Here is a 16,788-nt window from a genome sequence, read left to right on the forward strand (position 1 = left end):
ACATGTGGATTGTACATTCCCTGACATAATGTAATTAATTTATGCAGCATTTCATTACACAGAAGTACAATATAAATAATGTCTTTAACTTTTTTTTCCTATAGGTAGGGAGTCTCCTTCCTTTAATAATTTCACATAAAAACAGTAAAAATACTCTGTTATGATCACAATCTTATGCTTAACCAAATGACTAATTCATAGTTATGTATTAGGAATCATTACTGGAAAAGAATGTGTTGAAAATAAATTATGCAGGTAGCAAAACAACTAACAACAGGTATCAAAATATTTACATTTAATGTCCAGTTTTTATGCCAAGAAATCTTATGTTGAGATTCAACAGTGTTTAAGTACCAAGACACAACCTGAAAAATTCACTATTAATGCAATTAACAATGTGGAATTTTGATGATGGTTTTGTGTATTTCATTAAAAAATGTATTTAAAACTTGAAAATTTGAAGTTAGACCTATTACTCTGAGTGGACATTTTCATATATGCTACTTTTTTCTGCTCTAGTGCCCAGAGTTTTTGTAACAACTCTACTCTCTTCCTTTTTGTGTTTAAATGAACTTACAGGGTTGCATGTGCTCGTGCATTTTTACAAACACATATGAGATATATTTAAAACAAATCCAAAACCCTACCATTTCACTTGAGACAAGAGAAAAAGCATACCTTGTCTGGATCAGTTGTTGTAATGACCCACACGCAGTGTGCATTGTCTTCATACTGAACCGGATAATTTGGAGACGTGATAATGCCACTCGGTCCGCGTAAATTAGAACCACATGTTCTAGCTAAAATGATAACCAACAAATCAGATTGCTTCAGACTGGATGCTCTGCTTAAAATAAATATTATCAAACTGCCACAGCATTAGCAACAACTTGCCATGAAAGTATTACTATGCTGATATAATCTATAACAATGTTCCCTTAAAGACATTTCAGGTGGACAAAAGAAATCCTGAAAATTTACCTATAGAGGAAGAAATGAGCACTTTTCAATTAATCAGCCTAAGATTTACAATGCTTTATTCTTATTTTATGTCAATTAAATTCTCAAAATTATCATATCAATATTCTATTTGGAGATTTACCCTTTCCAAGTGGATGGAGGGAGCTTTCTACCCATGAATGTAAGAAAAGGGCCAGTAGGTGTTCTCCTTCATAATTTCCCAGTGACTTGGAGAAAGAAACACGTGTACCACAATATTTATGTAATTGTATGTCCTTAACCTAAACATGACCTTCTGTGGTGTCTTAGCTCTTTACACAGAAGGAGAGAAAAAATATAGTTAGAAAGAAAAAAAAATGTAAAATGGTTCTAGGCAGTATGTTAGCAGATGTTGGTAAAGCAGCTGTGAAACCATCAGAATCTCTCTGCTACATTCAGCAAATCCAGCATTTTGAAAATATATTACTTAACATATTCAGTTATTTTCTAAAGAGCGTTAATAATAGATTTTGCAAGAATATTCAGATTTCTTAAAATATTTCAATATCTAGAAGCATTTAAAAAATATTTAGACATATAATTTCCAGTCACACAATTCAGAACTCAGAGTATTTCAAAATATCGCTGTCGTATTTGTGGTACTACACCACTTTGTCAACATGCTAAACAGAGAGTCTAGATCATATAATCTCTAAGTACTTAGAAACAAATCTCAGAATCTATCCATATATCTTCCACTACCTTCTGATGTAATTTAGTCCCTTCAGTTACTTAACTTTCAGCACAGGCAAGAGGAATGATTTAAAAAAGACTAGATTTAGATTCTTTAAAACTTGAGCATTCTTTTTCTGAATATTGGAATAAAACACCCAACATATTTCTGGTACTTTAAAAAATTGTAGTTTTCATCTTCCTCTGTGGCTGCCTTCACTCTAAAGGATAAAATATGAGTGTTTCTTTATGAACTGCTGGAAGGAAGCTTGGTCTTCTCCATGAACAGAAGTGTGATTGGTACAAATAGGAAAAAAAGGACTAGACGAAAATAGCTATTACATTTTCTATCCATCCATCCCAGCACTTGTTCTTTTGCTCTGATGTTAGAGACTAGACTTTGAGAACTTGTTATAATTCTATAAGATTGATCAACTAGGACTCCATTGTCAGTGAAAATGTGTCTGTATGCAGGCAGATTGGAACAAGATGACCTTTAAGTTCCCTTCCAACCCTAATCATTCTATGATTCCATGTTTATGACCAAAACTGTCTTAATAGCCACCCACCAGTTTAAGTCTCAGACACATCACATGGAAGTCTTCTGTTACAATTCCAGCAGAAGGCTAAAAAACCCCTGATCTACATAGTCTATTCCATGAAAGCATCATTTAACAGTTATTAAAAAGATGTCTGTACTTAGCAATCACTTAGCTTAGAAAAGAGGTCTGGGTTTTCTGAGTGTAAGGGTTAACTTACCACTGTCTAGTCCATCACTAAACCATGTCCCTAAGTGTCACAAGAAACTAATCACGTTTAAGTATGCCACACTGTGCTACCTACTGACAATAGAGAAAGCTTGGCATGTTGCTGCTGTATTAAGCAATCCATATTCTTTTAATGGAGGGAATAACAAAGACAAATTAATGGGATCTGAAATACAGGACATTTTCTTTCTAGTAACTTGTAGAAACACCTCCAGAACCATACCTAGCTCACAATCTGTTGTTACTTTGTTTTCAATTCCTCCTGCCTAAGGTCTGCTATGGGAGGAACTAATCCTGAGGTGAAACTTTGTAGCAACAAAGAAACCTAGCTGGTCCCTCCTGTAGCTGTCCACAAAGAAGCAAGACTGAGAAACATCTCCCTTGCAGAGAGATTTTTCAGTCAAGCTGTTTCTCTTCTACTTTTCTGCTCTTCAGACTTAAAAGATAAGGTTAAAAAGCATGGGGAGGGGAAAGGGGTAAAGCCAAGCAAGACGTGCAATTGAATTTCAGCCCAGAGGTCTGTTTAGGAAATGGAGTTGCTGCAAAATATTGAATAAAAATGTTAGAGAGCTTTGCATACTGCCTACAGAAGACAGGAATGGTACAGACCTCTGTAAGGTATTTGTGTGGAATTTGAGGAAACCGGGAGCATTTACATTTGCACCAAGCAGCTTCCAAGGGCTGTTTCTGGGGTCTGCCACCACTCCCTGCTTGTGACCCAGGTGTGGTGCTGGGGTGGGCCTGGAGCTGCACCATCAGCACCACCTGAGCAGACCCCACTGTTGTGCCCAATGTCATGAAATTGCCAAGAGCAAGATGATTCCTCTGACTTTCCATCAGTTTCTTAAGTTTTGAGCTTTGTTAATCACCATTCTGGAGTAAATGCAAGCATCAGCTTCTTCAGCAAACATTGTACTCTACTACTTTAACGAAGTCATTAAACTCAAAATAGTCACGTGCAGTTCATGAGCTGTTCCACTTTAAGTTGATGATAATTAAGAAAATGTGATAAGCACTTCTTTGCACTGTGTATTTATTGTTTTTAATTGGTGCTATGTGAGCACCATGAATACTGGCATCTTGGAGGTCAGTAAATGAATTGAGAATACACACTGCATCCTTCACTCCTCACAATCCACAAACATGCACATCACAATACTGACTAAGAATTATGCACCATTGAGAAGTGAAGCATCTATGTGTTTATACAAGTTGAAAAAATCTAATCTGGCAGCAGGAGAAGAAAAAAAAAATTGGAATTACAAAATAACTACATAATGAAAACTTTCTAGAGAAGTATATGAGCTTTATATAAATAACATTATGTTTTAGCTTGTTCTTGAACAAAAAAAAAATTCAGGTGTTACAAATCCTCCAGTGTGTCTTAAACCAGTATGATTTGCTGCCCTGGTAACTGGCATTTTGGTGCAAGATTTTGTATGTACAAGGAGCATCACTTTGATCTACCTCAAAATGACAATAAAAGTATCTCTAACAGTTTGTACGGATTTTTTTGTGGGTTTGTTTTTTTTTTTTTCAACTGATGGTGGTGGTTTGCCCTGTTTATCCTGGCTAGGTTATCTGGTTCTAGGAGAATGTAAGGCAAGCACATTTCATGGCTCAAGGCTGTCATTGGCATGTACAATCTAAATATGCAACCTGAAATAATTTTTCTACGGAGATAAAAAGTTCTGTACATAGAGATCCATTCTTTATTTTTCCTATACAGCTTAGTTCTGAGGTACTTGGACAGCATTTATATATTCTTCTATGTTTTTATTACAGACAGTAGATTGCAATGGAAAAACATACCAAGTCACAAAAAGCCACTTCCCCTGTTCCTCCATAAAAGTGGGGTGGGCAGGAATTAAAAGTAGAGGGGTCTAGATAGGAAAACATTTAGAAATCAGGTTTTATGTAAAGTTGAACCAAATAGGTGAATGGAAAGAAATTTACTGAAAAGTAAGGGCTAGGTAAATCTGGGACTGATAGGAACAGAGTGTGATTGTGAGAATCTCATATTGGGGAATTTATTTAGAAAATAATAACATAAATCTAACAAATTAGTTCTTCTTAAAGTAAGTTTATCATGACAAAAGGAAGATTAAGTGAAATTAAAACTATTTAAAGGAAATTAGCTCCTAAATTGATACTCTTTCTACATTTTTGATTGCATGGTTCAAGCTACATAAAAATGTTTGTATATTTATAATCATATATAGATATATACATGAGACACAGTTCTCTGTTTTCGTTTGCTTAGTTTTGACTTTTCTTGCAGCAGAAACTACAAATTACGCTTCCAAAATTCCCAGTAGCAGTTACCTCTGCAAATTGGCCTGTGGTCACTCCAGGCAGCCAGTGTATCTGTCACTCTCTGACAAGTGATGCTCTTAGAACCTTGCAGCACATAATTGTCTTCACAGGAAAACTGTACACTTGCCCCCACCCTAGGAGAAAAAGGGGAGAAAGGAGGAAGGAATTAGGTATATTTTAATATCAACATCCTCAAACAAGTGTAAATATTGCCAAGTGGCAATATTTCAAGATCCAAACAAAGAAAGTAAGGTGCAAAATTCTACTCCATCAACATTTTATTAGTAAAAAGCAACCTTTACTCTAGGGAAAAGGTCTATTATTCAGTTTGCCTACTTTTAAGGAATACAAAACAACTGTGACATTGTTTGTTCTTTTACAGTACGAGTTCTATGAATGTATGGATATATATTTTATCTAAGAAAATGTATAAACGTAATTCTTTCAGGCAACAGAACTTAATGAATAATTTCAACATTGCTACATTCACTGCAATGAGAGAACAAGCAATTAGATATGGAAATTTTTCAATACGTACTACCAGGAAATATTAATTTCAATCAATGGAAATTATTCATTAAATATTCCTGACCTTATTGAAATTTTCTCTTAAACATTACATTAAACAATAATTTTTTTTTTAGGACTGAAATTTGACTGTTACACTAGCAACACTTGTAACAGTGAAATGTCTCCCTTTGGAATTATTTATGCTGCCCAATTGTTATGAAGATTTTCAAAAACTGTATATGCTTATGGTCTATATGACAGGGAGTTTTCTTAAACATTATTTTCATATCTGGCTCCATTTACGATTTGTGACATTCTTTGATCCCCATCATAATTAACTGGTTCTGTTGTTTGCTTTCTTGCACTTTTAAATCTGTGTTTGATAGTCCCATGTCCTGAACTAAGTGAACTCAATAAAGCAGAATTCTCAGCTTAGTCTCTGTAAGTTCCTGAGTCCTGAACACCAGGGGATTGCTCTGTGGCAGTCAGGAGGCTCAGTGCTTAAAACTGTGCTTTGAAGAACTGCATATAATGTCATCCACTTTCACCCAGGTCATTCCCACCTTTCATGGACAAGTATTTTCTTAGTTTCTCAGAGAATCTCACAAACACTAACTATATTGTTTATCGATATTATGATGTGTTTCTATAATTCTTTTCTTTTTTTTCAGGAAATTTTAATAGGATTTTGTTGTTGTTGTTAATTTTAAAATTTGAGTGTGATGCTTCAAATCTCGAAAAGCTTTAAAAACTGTTTTTCCTATCACTTTGTTTTTGAGCTGTTAAATAAGAAAATTCAGAAAGGCAGGGAAAACAATGCCCTTTTTGTTCCATAATTCATGCAAAATGAATAAAATTCTTGAAGAGTAATGTACGTTTCTAAAATTGTGTTTATTTTATACTTGTCATAATCTTCAGAACATTCTTAAAACCCTCAGAAAAAGAGACCAAGCTTTTTCCTAAATAAATACCTCAAATTAATAAAAAAATGTTTCTTTTATTGGTAAGGAAAATATTACTCATTAATCTGACATTTTAATGCCATAAACACATATTTGTAATGGCATTTACTCCTGTTTTCTAGAATTAGGATTTCCGTTTTTCTTTTTCTAAGGAAATAGGAAAAAACCCAAGCAGTTATCTAGCAGTGATAAACACAAAAAGAGAACTGAAATATTTAAAAATCATATTGGATAAAGACCATCCCACAAGTGTAATGTTGCATGAAGCAACATGAAAACCAACACTTCCCTTAAGTTTGCTACTATCAAGACACTTAAGGAGAATTACAAAACTGTGTACATACAAGGACATGTAGTGAAATTAAATGTGTAATTATTGGATGTCTGCAAGAGCAATTTATAATTTAAAATACCTTAATGTTCCCCCCAGAAAGAAAGAAGTAGTATAGGGGAAATGAACAAGAGGATTACAAATATTTTTATGTCTAATGAAGTCAGATAAAGATTTTATGTTTAGATTGGGTTTTGATCATTGTAGAAATATTTTTTTTATTAATGTATACATAAAAATTACACATTAATTTAAGCTATACTCTTATGATGATTCAATTTATTTTAATATTATTCTACAAAGTATGTATTTCAGGGGCTTGGGGTTTTTTTCCTCAAGGTCTAGAAATATCTTGGATCTAAGAATCCAAGGATAATTAATGTGAACTACACATGTTCTATATCGTGGGTATAATCTTTTGAAAGGTCTGAACACAAATTAAGGGATACAAAATAAATATGAACATAACATAATAGAAAGAAGAAACACAGCAAAAAATGTCACATTAAAATGCAAGGTAGGGACACGAAGTACTCCACAGTTAGCTCCTTATGGATCTAAATAAGCACCTTAGGAGAGGGGATGCATCAGGATCATAGTCTGCAATAAAACTATTCACTCATCCAAATTGCTGAGTCTCTCCATTGATTAAGCTTGACAGTTTCCATTTAAAAAGGGGAAATCCTTTTGAATATGTCTTATACCTTGCTTGATACGTAATTTCACGGAAGAGTACTGTTTCATTTACTATCCACTAGTTAATAATTAATGGTTTTAGTTGGGTTGGGGTTGGTTTTGGTTGGTTGGTTGGTTGGGGTTTTTTTTACATCTCTACCTCCATAGTCACTGAGCAAATCTGTAAGCACCAGAAGTCTGGTGTTTTGCTTTGTTAGTTCTCTCTGTAAACTTTAAATATGGGTAAGAAATCTGTTTCCTCACTTTTCTTTTTCTATTTTAAATTTGAACTCCTTCAAAACATAATTTGTGGGTTTATAAAGAAGGCTAGAATTTGATTTGAAGAAGCCATTTTTTAAAAAACGAAATACTACCATTAAAAAGTCAATTTAATTTTCAGAATTTATTTTGGTAATCTAAAAGCCATTTGTTTTACAAGTGTTGGTGAAATTGTAGCAAATGATTGCATTTTCACATTACCACATATAGCATACAATATTTAAACGGAGCTGAAACAGTATTACTTGGATCCATTTCAGATTCCATTTAAACAATCTACTGGTTTGCAATCTCACATAAATATAAAGTGTGATATTGACCTCAAAATTGTATTGAATATGTTCTCATTACTCTAGCCAAATCTGACTTGCCATTTCTCCCCCCAGATGAATCCAAATATCCATTGGGTTGTTTTAAAATCACTGAAAATCATCTCCCTGCTTCCTGAAATGAACACAGTAGAAGTGTAGCAGGAGAACAGAATGAAAAGGTTAAGATTTCAATACCTTTTCTGTTTGCTTTATGATTTTAGAATAAATGCCATTATTATGCTGAAAATGATGAAACCCTTTTCAAAGAACTTGTCATCACTGAATCAGTTGGGTCTCAGGCTGTCTTGAAAATAAACCCTCTGCCTTTCCATCAATCTCACTTAAACAAGCCTTTCAGTAGACTGGAAAAGATTTTGAATAATGTGCATTTTCACATGTTTTAGTTCAGATTAATATTCACAGTTGTCATTCTCCTGACAGGAACAATAGCTCCTTCTGGTGTTTATACTTGCCTCTTAGAAAAGAAAAGAAAAACATTGCCTTTCTTTACTCTCCAGAGTACTTTTATTACATTGGAGAAATGCAAGCAGCAGAATATTGTTTTCCTTTTTCCCACGGAAGAGCTTGATTTGTCATTTCAGTGAAACAAAAACCAAATTCAAGCAAAATTCTCTATTTAAAAGTCCATCTAGATTTAGACAGTTAACTTTAATATACATATGTTTTAAATCAATATTAACAAACTTTTGAGTACATGAAAAACAGTTGCTGTTGCATAATGAGTTTTCAGATAGTATGTAATGTTTACCTGGAAAACAAACTATTATCATTTCTCCCAAATAATATTCAGAACTGGAGGCCCAAAACATGCACATAATTAATGTGATCAAAGTATAAAACATGTTTTATTTATGTTATACGATGTTGCTTGTTTAACACCTTATGCATTTGTTTATCTCCATGAACAGAAAGCTACAATTAGTGAAATGAAAATATTTTAAGAAGCTGGATGAGATGAAGGAGGAAAGGAAGTAGCCTTACTCTGTCAGTTTACTAAGCATTTACATAAGCATTGCTCATAAGTAAGCTCCAGGCATAAGATACCTTTAACCCACATTAATTCCTAAGAGGCTGTTCAAAACATAGTTATCCGTGGTTTGCTAAGTTCTTTGACATTAGTTTCCCTTACATATCTTAAAATATACTTCGAGCTTTAAGGTTCTTTTGGGTTTTCCCTCTTGGCATTTTCACACATTGCTGGGAAATTTGTTGTTGAGCTTTTCTATGTTTGGGTTCACAAGGTTCAGGATCTTTGAACCTGTTTCACCAAAACTTTTTAGTTCTCTTTCTCTTTCAGTTTACAGACTACCGCCTAGAGGTGAAAAGAAGTAATTTTCTTTCTTACCCTCTGAGGTTATCAGTGCTCTTAGACCTGCTGGTGTTTCTTAATTGTTCATATGCCACTGATTTGGACCACAACTGGGTGAGAGTCTGGCCAACAGGGCATCGCCAACACATAAAAGCTGTATGACATTTGGAGATTCACAGGATAAATCAGATGGAAGAGGACATCATCTAGTCCATTTGAAGCAAGCCCAGTTGGAAGAGAGGGCTCAGAGACCTGCTTAGGTGAGTTCTGAATGCCTCCTTGGATGGAGATTCTACAAATTCTCCCATGAACTTCAATGTTTTGCTATCCTCATGTTAAAAACATGATTTTTTTAATCCTGAATGTAGTAGTAATTGACCATATCCCACCTTATATCCATTGCCTCTAGTCCTGTTACTGTTAACTTTTTTCAGAAATGCTTTTCTCTCTCCACTGATAACAGAGTGATCCTAGATACTGCCCATAATTCTTTCAACTAAGTATTTTATTTGGAGGAATTCAGGAGTGGCATGTTGGCCATCATTTATGGCTTTATGAGGAGAGACTGAAGCAGAGGAGGGATACTGAGGCATGCCTGTACAAGCAGGAAAGTAAAATACTCTCCAAAATACAGCTGGAGTATAAAGGTATTCCTTGGATGGATACACAGAGGCACTTTAATACCTCTTGAGAAAGAGTTGTATTTTAGCATCCCATTTTTAGCAGTCTTTTACTGTCTGATGCTTCCCTCTGCAATAAATCAAATATTAATAAGGACCTAAATAGATATTGCATTTCTTTTTATAAAATAACATCCTTTTGGACAGCAAATATATACTGTAGAACATGTAGAAGAAGACATAAGCAAACATCTAGAAAACATTTGTCTCTAGCCTATTAATTGAAATCTTATTTCTCTTCATTATTTTTTAAAACACGGAACTGCCACTAATGAAACCATATTTTTGCATATAAATGAATCTTTTAAAGTTGAAATTCTTTATAATTTCTCAAACTTCTTTGAGGATAAATGGAGAAAAATCCAAGAACTATGGCAGTCAGATAGAGAATAGATTTTAAATTTATTTTTCCTGTCAGTTATGGCCTAGATTGGGAGAGTCTTGATTCAGGAGGCAAATTGTATTAACTTGCTTTCTAGAGTTGTAGAGAACTTTGCACAATTCCTTCTAAATCCTATGAATTGTTCCTGTCTCTTAGGTCTGACTCCTCATTCTCTGCTGAGCAATTTATAAATCTCTGCATGAGCTGGAGGCTCCCATCTCCTTCCTTTGACCCTTTTCTCTGCTGCACCTTTAAGTCTCTGCCTTTTTTCCTCAACTGGGAAAGAGCAAACTTCCTCCTTTCTCCATAGGGGTCCATTTAATCTTGAACTTTTTTTTTATAACAAATGATGAAAACAAGGGAAAATGGGAGATGGTATTCATCACAGCCTCAGACACTGAGTTCCCCAAGCTTTTTAACAGCTTTTACAAAGTGGGAAAACAGATAATACTCTCTGCTTCTTCTATGCCGTCAACGGAGTTCTGCTTTTTCTCCACAGATGAGATTATTATGCTCTAAAATTCCTATTTTAAATATATTCGTTTAAAAAATAACTCAACCAAAACCAGTACAAGATATTCAATTCAATACATCTATTTTGACAAAGAATCAATGAATTTTAAACAAGGGAAATTATATACATGTATAGTTACAGGCTGTCTTAGGTTAAACGTAAAATGTAACCAAAAGTATGTATTCTGTGACTGTCCTCATGAGCTTTTAAAAACGGGTGGGGCAGTGTTCTTTATCTCCTCCATGACTCATCCCTGATAATTCCCTCTGGGGAGATATCTTCTGCTAATGGGCCATCAAGGCTCACTGCTTGACTGATAAAATTACATCATTTCATTGTGAGAGGCTCTGCCCAAGGCGGGGACCAAGCATTCCAAACTGGATATAATATGAGGGATTTGCAACTCCAGAACAGCCCTACCTACTGGATTCACAGAGGACAAGAGCTACATAACCACCACTGGACCTTCAGAGGAAGACCAGACCCTTCCACAGGATCACCACTTCAACAGAACCGCATCTTTCACTGCAACAGGACTGCAGCCACCATTTAATCAGAATGCTACCAACACCCTGACCAATAAGGCGCCAGGTTGTATCTTGACTATCAGTTTAAGCCAGTGTTTTCTGCCTTCATTTTAATTTTCCTATTAAATTGCAGTTCCGACTGTCACTTGTTTACTTTCAAACTAGTACACAGGCTGTGTACAAATGTAATAGGAAATACCTTCCTCTTGATTATGTAGAAAACTAAATGTGCCTACCTGAAGTCAGAGCCTACCCTCTTCCCATTTTCAGGAATTCCAGGATCAGGACATGTATCAGATGCAATTGCATCCCCACCCTGGGTCACTGCAAAGTAAAGGAAAAAATGTATTAGATATGCAGCTCTAAAGATGACTCTTTACATTTCCCATATATAAATTTCCATTGCCTGAATGCAACCATATTTTATCATTTTTTCTTGAACCAGTTAAAATTCTTAGCAAAAAGAATCCCCACATAACTGATTTTTTTTGAGTATTATTTATTTTCATGTGTTATGGTAAAAGAAGTTTTTTTTTTCTGTGGGAAATGATTGATTTCCCACAGTCAGTCATTCTTTTTATGGATACACTAGGATCCAAAGTTTTCCTGAGAAAGGGAAAAAAAAAAATTCATGAAGTCACCATCTGAAATCTTCACAACACACCATTGTAAGGTTAAGAGAGTATAAGAGAAAATATAATCTTCATAATAAAATCTGTCTGTAAAAAGATTTAAATTAAACAAAATTGTGATACTGTATAATTGTAGAGCAGGAATACTTTTTATGAATCCCAGAATAATTGAGATTGGAAAAGACCTCCAAGATCATCGAGTCCAACTTTTGACCAATCACTATCTTGACTGAAGATAATCTCAAAAATATACAAAATACCCCACTGAACAATGCATTTGTAGCCAGCTGAATATGTGCTCATGCAAATGAGGCTCAAATCTCTATTTTTTTTTTGTTTGTTTTCTGATAAGAAGAAAAGAAAAATTAAAAAAAAATCTTATACTGTTCCACTTGTTTTTGCTCTCCATTCTTTCTCTCTTCAGACTCTGTCCAGTGATGATTAAATGATACTATGTATATAAGTATTCAAAATTGTGGTACTCTCAAAACTCAAAACAATTTGAACATTGTCTCCCCTTTTTTCCTACTACATTCCTAAAATGATAATTAAGGAAAATCTGAACTTAAAAGGCATAACAGTCATCATAAGTCATAAAGTCATAAAGTCATAACATAAACTTCATAAACAGGAGATATAAAATAACACTAAATATACAAAAAAGCCAAACACATATGTGCTTTTCATACGGCACATATACACATATGGTGCACCCAGCTGAAAAAAGGAAGAACTGACTTAAAGACTGTGTTGGGTTTGCATTGCCAGATTTTGGTAGTGGGAGGGGGAGGTTGTGCTACACAGGTGGCTTCTGTGAGAAGCTGCCAGAAGATTCCTCCATGTCCAGAAGAGAGAATCCCTGGCAGCTCCAAAATGGACCTGCTGCTGGTCAAGGCTGGGCCAATTAGAAATGGTGGTAACACCTATGGAATAATAGACTTAAGAAGAGAAAAAAAATTCTTGTGCACTTGTAACTGCAGCCAGAGACAAGCAGGGTTAGAATGTGTGAAAAGGAACAGCTCTGCAGACACCAGGGTCGGTGCAGAAGGAGGGGCAGGAGGTGCTCCAGGCACTGGAGCTGGGATTCCCCTGCAGCCCCTGGTGAGGACCATGGAGAGGCAGCTGTGCCCCTGCAGCACATGGAGAACCACAGGAGTGCAGATGCAGAGTCTCACAGACCTGTGGAGAGAGGAGCCCATGCTGGAGCAGGTTTGCTGGTAGGACTTGTGACCCTGTAAGGGACCAACACTGGAGCAGCCTGTCCTTGAAGGACTGTATCCCATGGAAGAGTGACCCACACTCCAGCAGTTTGGGGAGGACTGCTGTCCATGGCATGGATTCACACTGAATTCACACAAACAGAAATTCATGAAGATTTATCTCCCATGGGAAGGACAACATGCTGAAGCAGGGAAGGACTCCTCTCCCTGAACAGCAGCAGAAACAACCTGTGATGAACTGACCCCCATTTCCATCTCACTGTGCAGCTGGGGAGAAGGTAGAGCTGGGAAGGAGGGAAAGGTAGAAGTTCTTTATAAGGTCTTACTTCACATTACCCTGCTCTGATCTTGTTAGTAATCAGTGCAATATCTCTAATTCCAGTCTGTTTTCCCCGTGATAGTATTTGGTGAGTGATCTTTCCCAGCTCTTATCTCAACCCATGAACTCTTGGTTGTATTTTCTCTGCCCTGTTTGGTTGTGGAGGGGGTAATGGAGAGGCTGTGGTGGGCACCTGGCATCCAGCTGGGGCCAACCCACTACAGTTATGTGTCTCCAGTCTTTCTGTTTCCTCCACAAAGTACAGAACTAGTAGAAATTTGTGGATCATATTTTTCATCTTAAGTTTTTTTGGAAATCTTCAAGAAAAAGACAGAACATTCTTCCTGAATTTAAAACAACAACAACAACAAAATTAACTGGAATATTTTAGCTGCACAAAATAAATTACACAAGTCTGAGTGGATTACAGATGACAGCATTACAGCTGAAAGGTGATGAGAGATTAGATGTAAAAAGCAGCTGGTTTTCCCACACTGTGATATGCTTTCAAATTTAATACAGCACCAAAAGAAGCAGAGACAAATAGGATACATACAATCTGATTTTAAAAGCTATAAATCTTCATGTCTGTTTTGGCAGCTTCAGGGACAATTCATTGATATTGAAATCCAAAGATTTACAAGAGAAGATTTAAAGAACTAAAAAACTGTATTACAGCACTACGAAAATACAACTGAGACAATGCACTATTACAGACCAAAGTTCTTGACCTACCTGAGCACAGGTTCTTCTGTAGAGAAGCAGAGAAGTTGCAATGATCACAGCATATTTCAACATTTGCCCTTTTTTTTTTTTTTTTTTTTTTTTTTTTTAATCTAGAATGTTTTAAGAATACGGGAATCATCTCTATTCACATCTTTTGGAAAGATTATGATAATATCAAAAATTTATTTGAAGACATAACTGAAAATATGAGGTCTTATTTAAAAAAAAATCCTTTTAAATACAAAAGCTAGACATGAGTAAAATTTCAGTTCATCTGGACTTTTGTCCATGTATAGCATCTGGAATTCACTACCTTGAAAACTCTCTACAGCAGAGCTCAATCCTACTAATTTCACTAATATTACTTAGATTGAAAAAGTTTTTTGTGTATGAATAAAGGCTTTCAGAAAAAGTGTATACTAGCTAGTATTCATATACTTTATTCTGAAAGTTTAATCTTGTAGTTTCTTGAAAAATGTCAGCATTGAAATGCACTTATAGTGGAAAACCTGGTCTTGATACAAAAACAGCCTGCTTCTACACTGATGTTTCTTTAAATAAATTCTCTCCCTACTAATATTTCTTCCATTTTCTTAGAACATAATTTAAAAAAATAAAAATAAATCAAATATTTACTACTTTTAGCAGAGAACTGTAGCTATGTTAGTGGACATGAGATTCAGTTTGGAATACTGAATCACCAAAACACAAACATAAGCAAAACGACTGATATGGTTATGTGACTTACTAAGTTTACTAAAGATGAACTTTGTGGTAACAGCTGTTATATGAGGTGGAGAAGGCTACCTTTGCTGCTGTGTTTTAAGGACACCACACATAACACTGGAGAAGAGGCATCTCCTTTTGCAGATATACGTACACACAAAATGGCTAAGTACTTTGGGACATCAGTGAATACTGAAGGAAATCTTAATCATAGCACAGAATGAAGTGATCTGCTCAAAAGGATGACAACCTTTGCAAAATTTTCTTCTCAGCTGCTACATTAGCCTGTCAACACATTCTCACACCATTATCAGGTGGTTCAGCCTCTTGCTTATCCAGAGAAATACTATCTCTTTAAATAGGACAGGTATGCTATGTCTGGAACTCAACACATCTTCCTGGATGTCTACAGGTCTTGTTAAACGTGGGCCAGGTTTTAGTTTCTATTTTCCCCAGTGAACTGTCAAGTGTACTTTTAACAGATGGTGTTTGCGTGACATGCTGTCATGACAAAATAAATCCAATTCCCTGTAAAACAAACCTGCCTGATTTTATCTTTCCAGATGGAAATAAATAAATAAATAAATCCCTCAAATTAGTATAACAATTTATTGCCTCTACTGGTCCAAACACACCAGGGACTTTAGCCCACATATGTATATACTTTTACAAATTAGTATGACTAAAACCTTTACCTGCCAGTATTTTGGAATGTACCTAAAAATTAGGTATTAAGATTTATTTTAGCTCCAACATTTATCATTCAGACTGAAAATAGGTTAAAAGGTGCCTAAACAAAATCCTGTCAGAGACCTTTATCTTCCTCTGTTACAATCCTGCCAGATTTCCACTTTATCCACTGCTAAGAAGCATTATCCATTTCTACTGAGATCCATAACATGAGATGAGAAAGTATCACTAATTTGAGTATCTCACTTTCAAAATATATTTTTGAAATATATTTTCAAAAGCAGCTCCTATCAGCATTTCCTGGATATATCATTTCTATTCACCCAGTCACATGCCCAATCTTTCACTGGTTTAATTTTAAAGAAAAAGACTTCTGTATACTCTTGAAAGACCCATGTCTAGTTTGTATTCTTTCTGCACTGTATAAAGTTTTATTTACCTAGGATGTTAAAAAGTGTTTCATGCTTTTTGAACATTTCTGTGGAGCCCCTTGTGCTCGTAAAAGAATTCCCAACTGCCTTGCCCTGGAAAAGTGAAGACTAAAGATATCCCTTCCACATGTAACAAGGTTTTTCCCCCATGGTTCTTTGCAAACATTTTGCTCCCTGGGTTTCCCAGTGTCCATCACCTTCCCATGGTGTCCCCTTGCGCTGGTTCCCCCTTGGCTGTGGGGCCTGGGGTCCAGTTTCTGTCTTCCCTGTGGCCACCTGCCCCCTGTACCACCACGAACCTGAGACACTTTATAACTGGGAAAACCACACGGCTCATTGTCTCTCAGCCCATGGATTTCCTTTGGCACATGAAATAAACCCCTCTGGAGCTAATCTGGTGGCTGAGGCCTTCTGCCTCTCCCTGCTTGAGCTGGCCGGTGACGTGTGCGGATGTGGGGCCTGATTGCTTTGCCTGAATTCTTCTCAAGCATTCTTCTTCTTCTCTCCTCTGGAGAGGCTGACTGCGATTTAATTAGGCTGCAGCTACACTCCAAAAAAGACATACTATTACACATTTCTTCTGGTTTTTTCCATCTTTATCATATCAAACTTGAATTCTCTTTACATTCAATGCTCATTCACAGACTGAATGTATTTTAATTATCAGTTCAATTTTTATTTTAGTATTTAAAAATTTCAAAACAATGATGTCAATGAAAATGGAAAGTAATATTCCTATTTAAAGTTTATAAAACTTATAAATAAATATCAACTTTGCAAAACCTTTGG

General features: G+C 35.6%; 1 protein-coding gene across 1 annotated transcript in view; it reads right to left on the reverse strand.

Annotated features, from left to right (window-relative positions):
• The window catches only part of CSMD1 (CUB and Sushi multiple domains 1), a 1,074,318-nt gene that overhangs the window by 321,291 nt on the left and 736,239 nt on the right, over positions 1 to 16,788 (reverse strand). The window contains exons 8-10 of the mRNA XM_063389341.1: positions 11,492 to 11,579; positions 4,764 to 4,888; positions 679 to 800 (exon numbers count right to left, since the gene is read on the reverse strand). Coding sequence (XP_063245411.1) covers positions 679 to 800; positions 4,764 to 4,888; positions 11,492 to 11,579 — 335 coding nt within the window. The remainder of the gene's footprint in view (positions 1 to 678; positions 801 to 4,763; positions 4,889 to 11,491; positions 11,580 to 16,788) is intronic.

Source organism: Prinia subflava, chromosome 2 (genome assembly GCF_021018805.1).
Source record: "Prinia subflava isolate CZ2003 ecotype Zambia chromosome 2, Cam_Psub_1.2, whole genome shotgun sequence".
Lineage (NCBI taxonomy): Eukaryota > Metazoa > Chordata > Aves > Passeriformes > Cisticolidae > Prinia > Prinia subflava.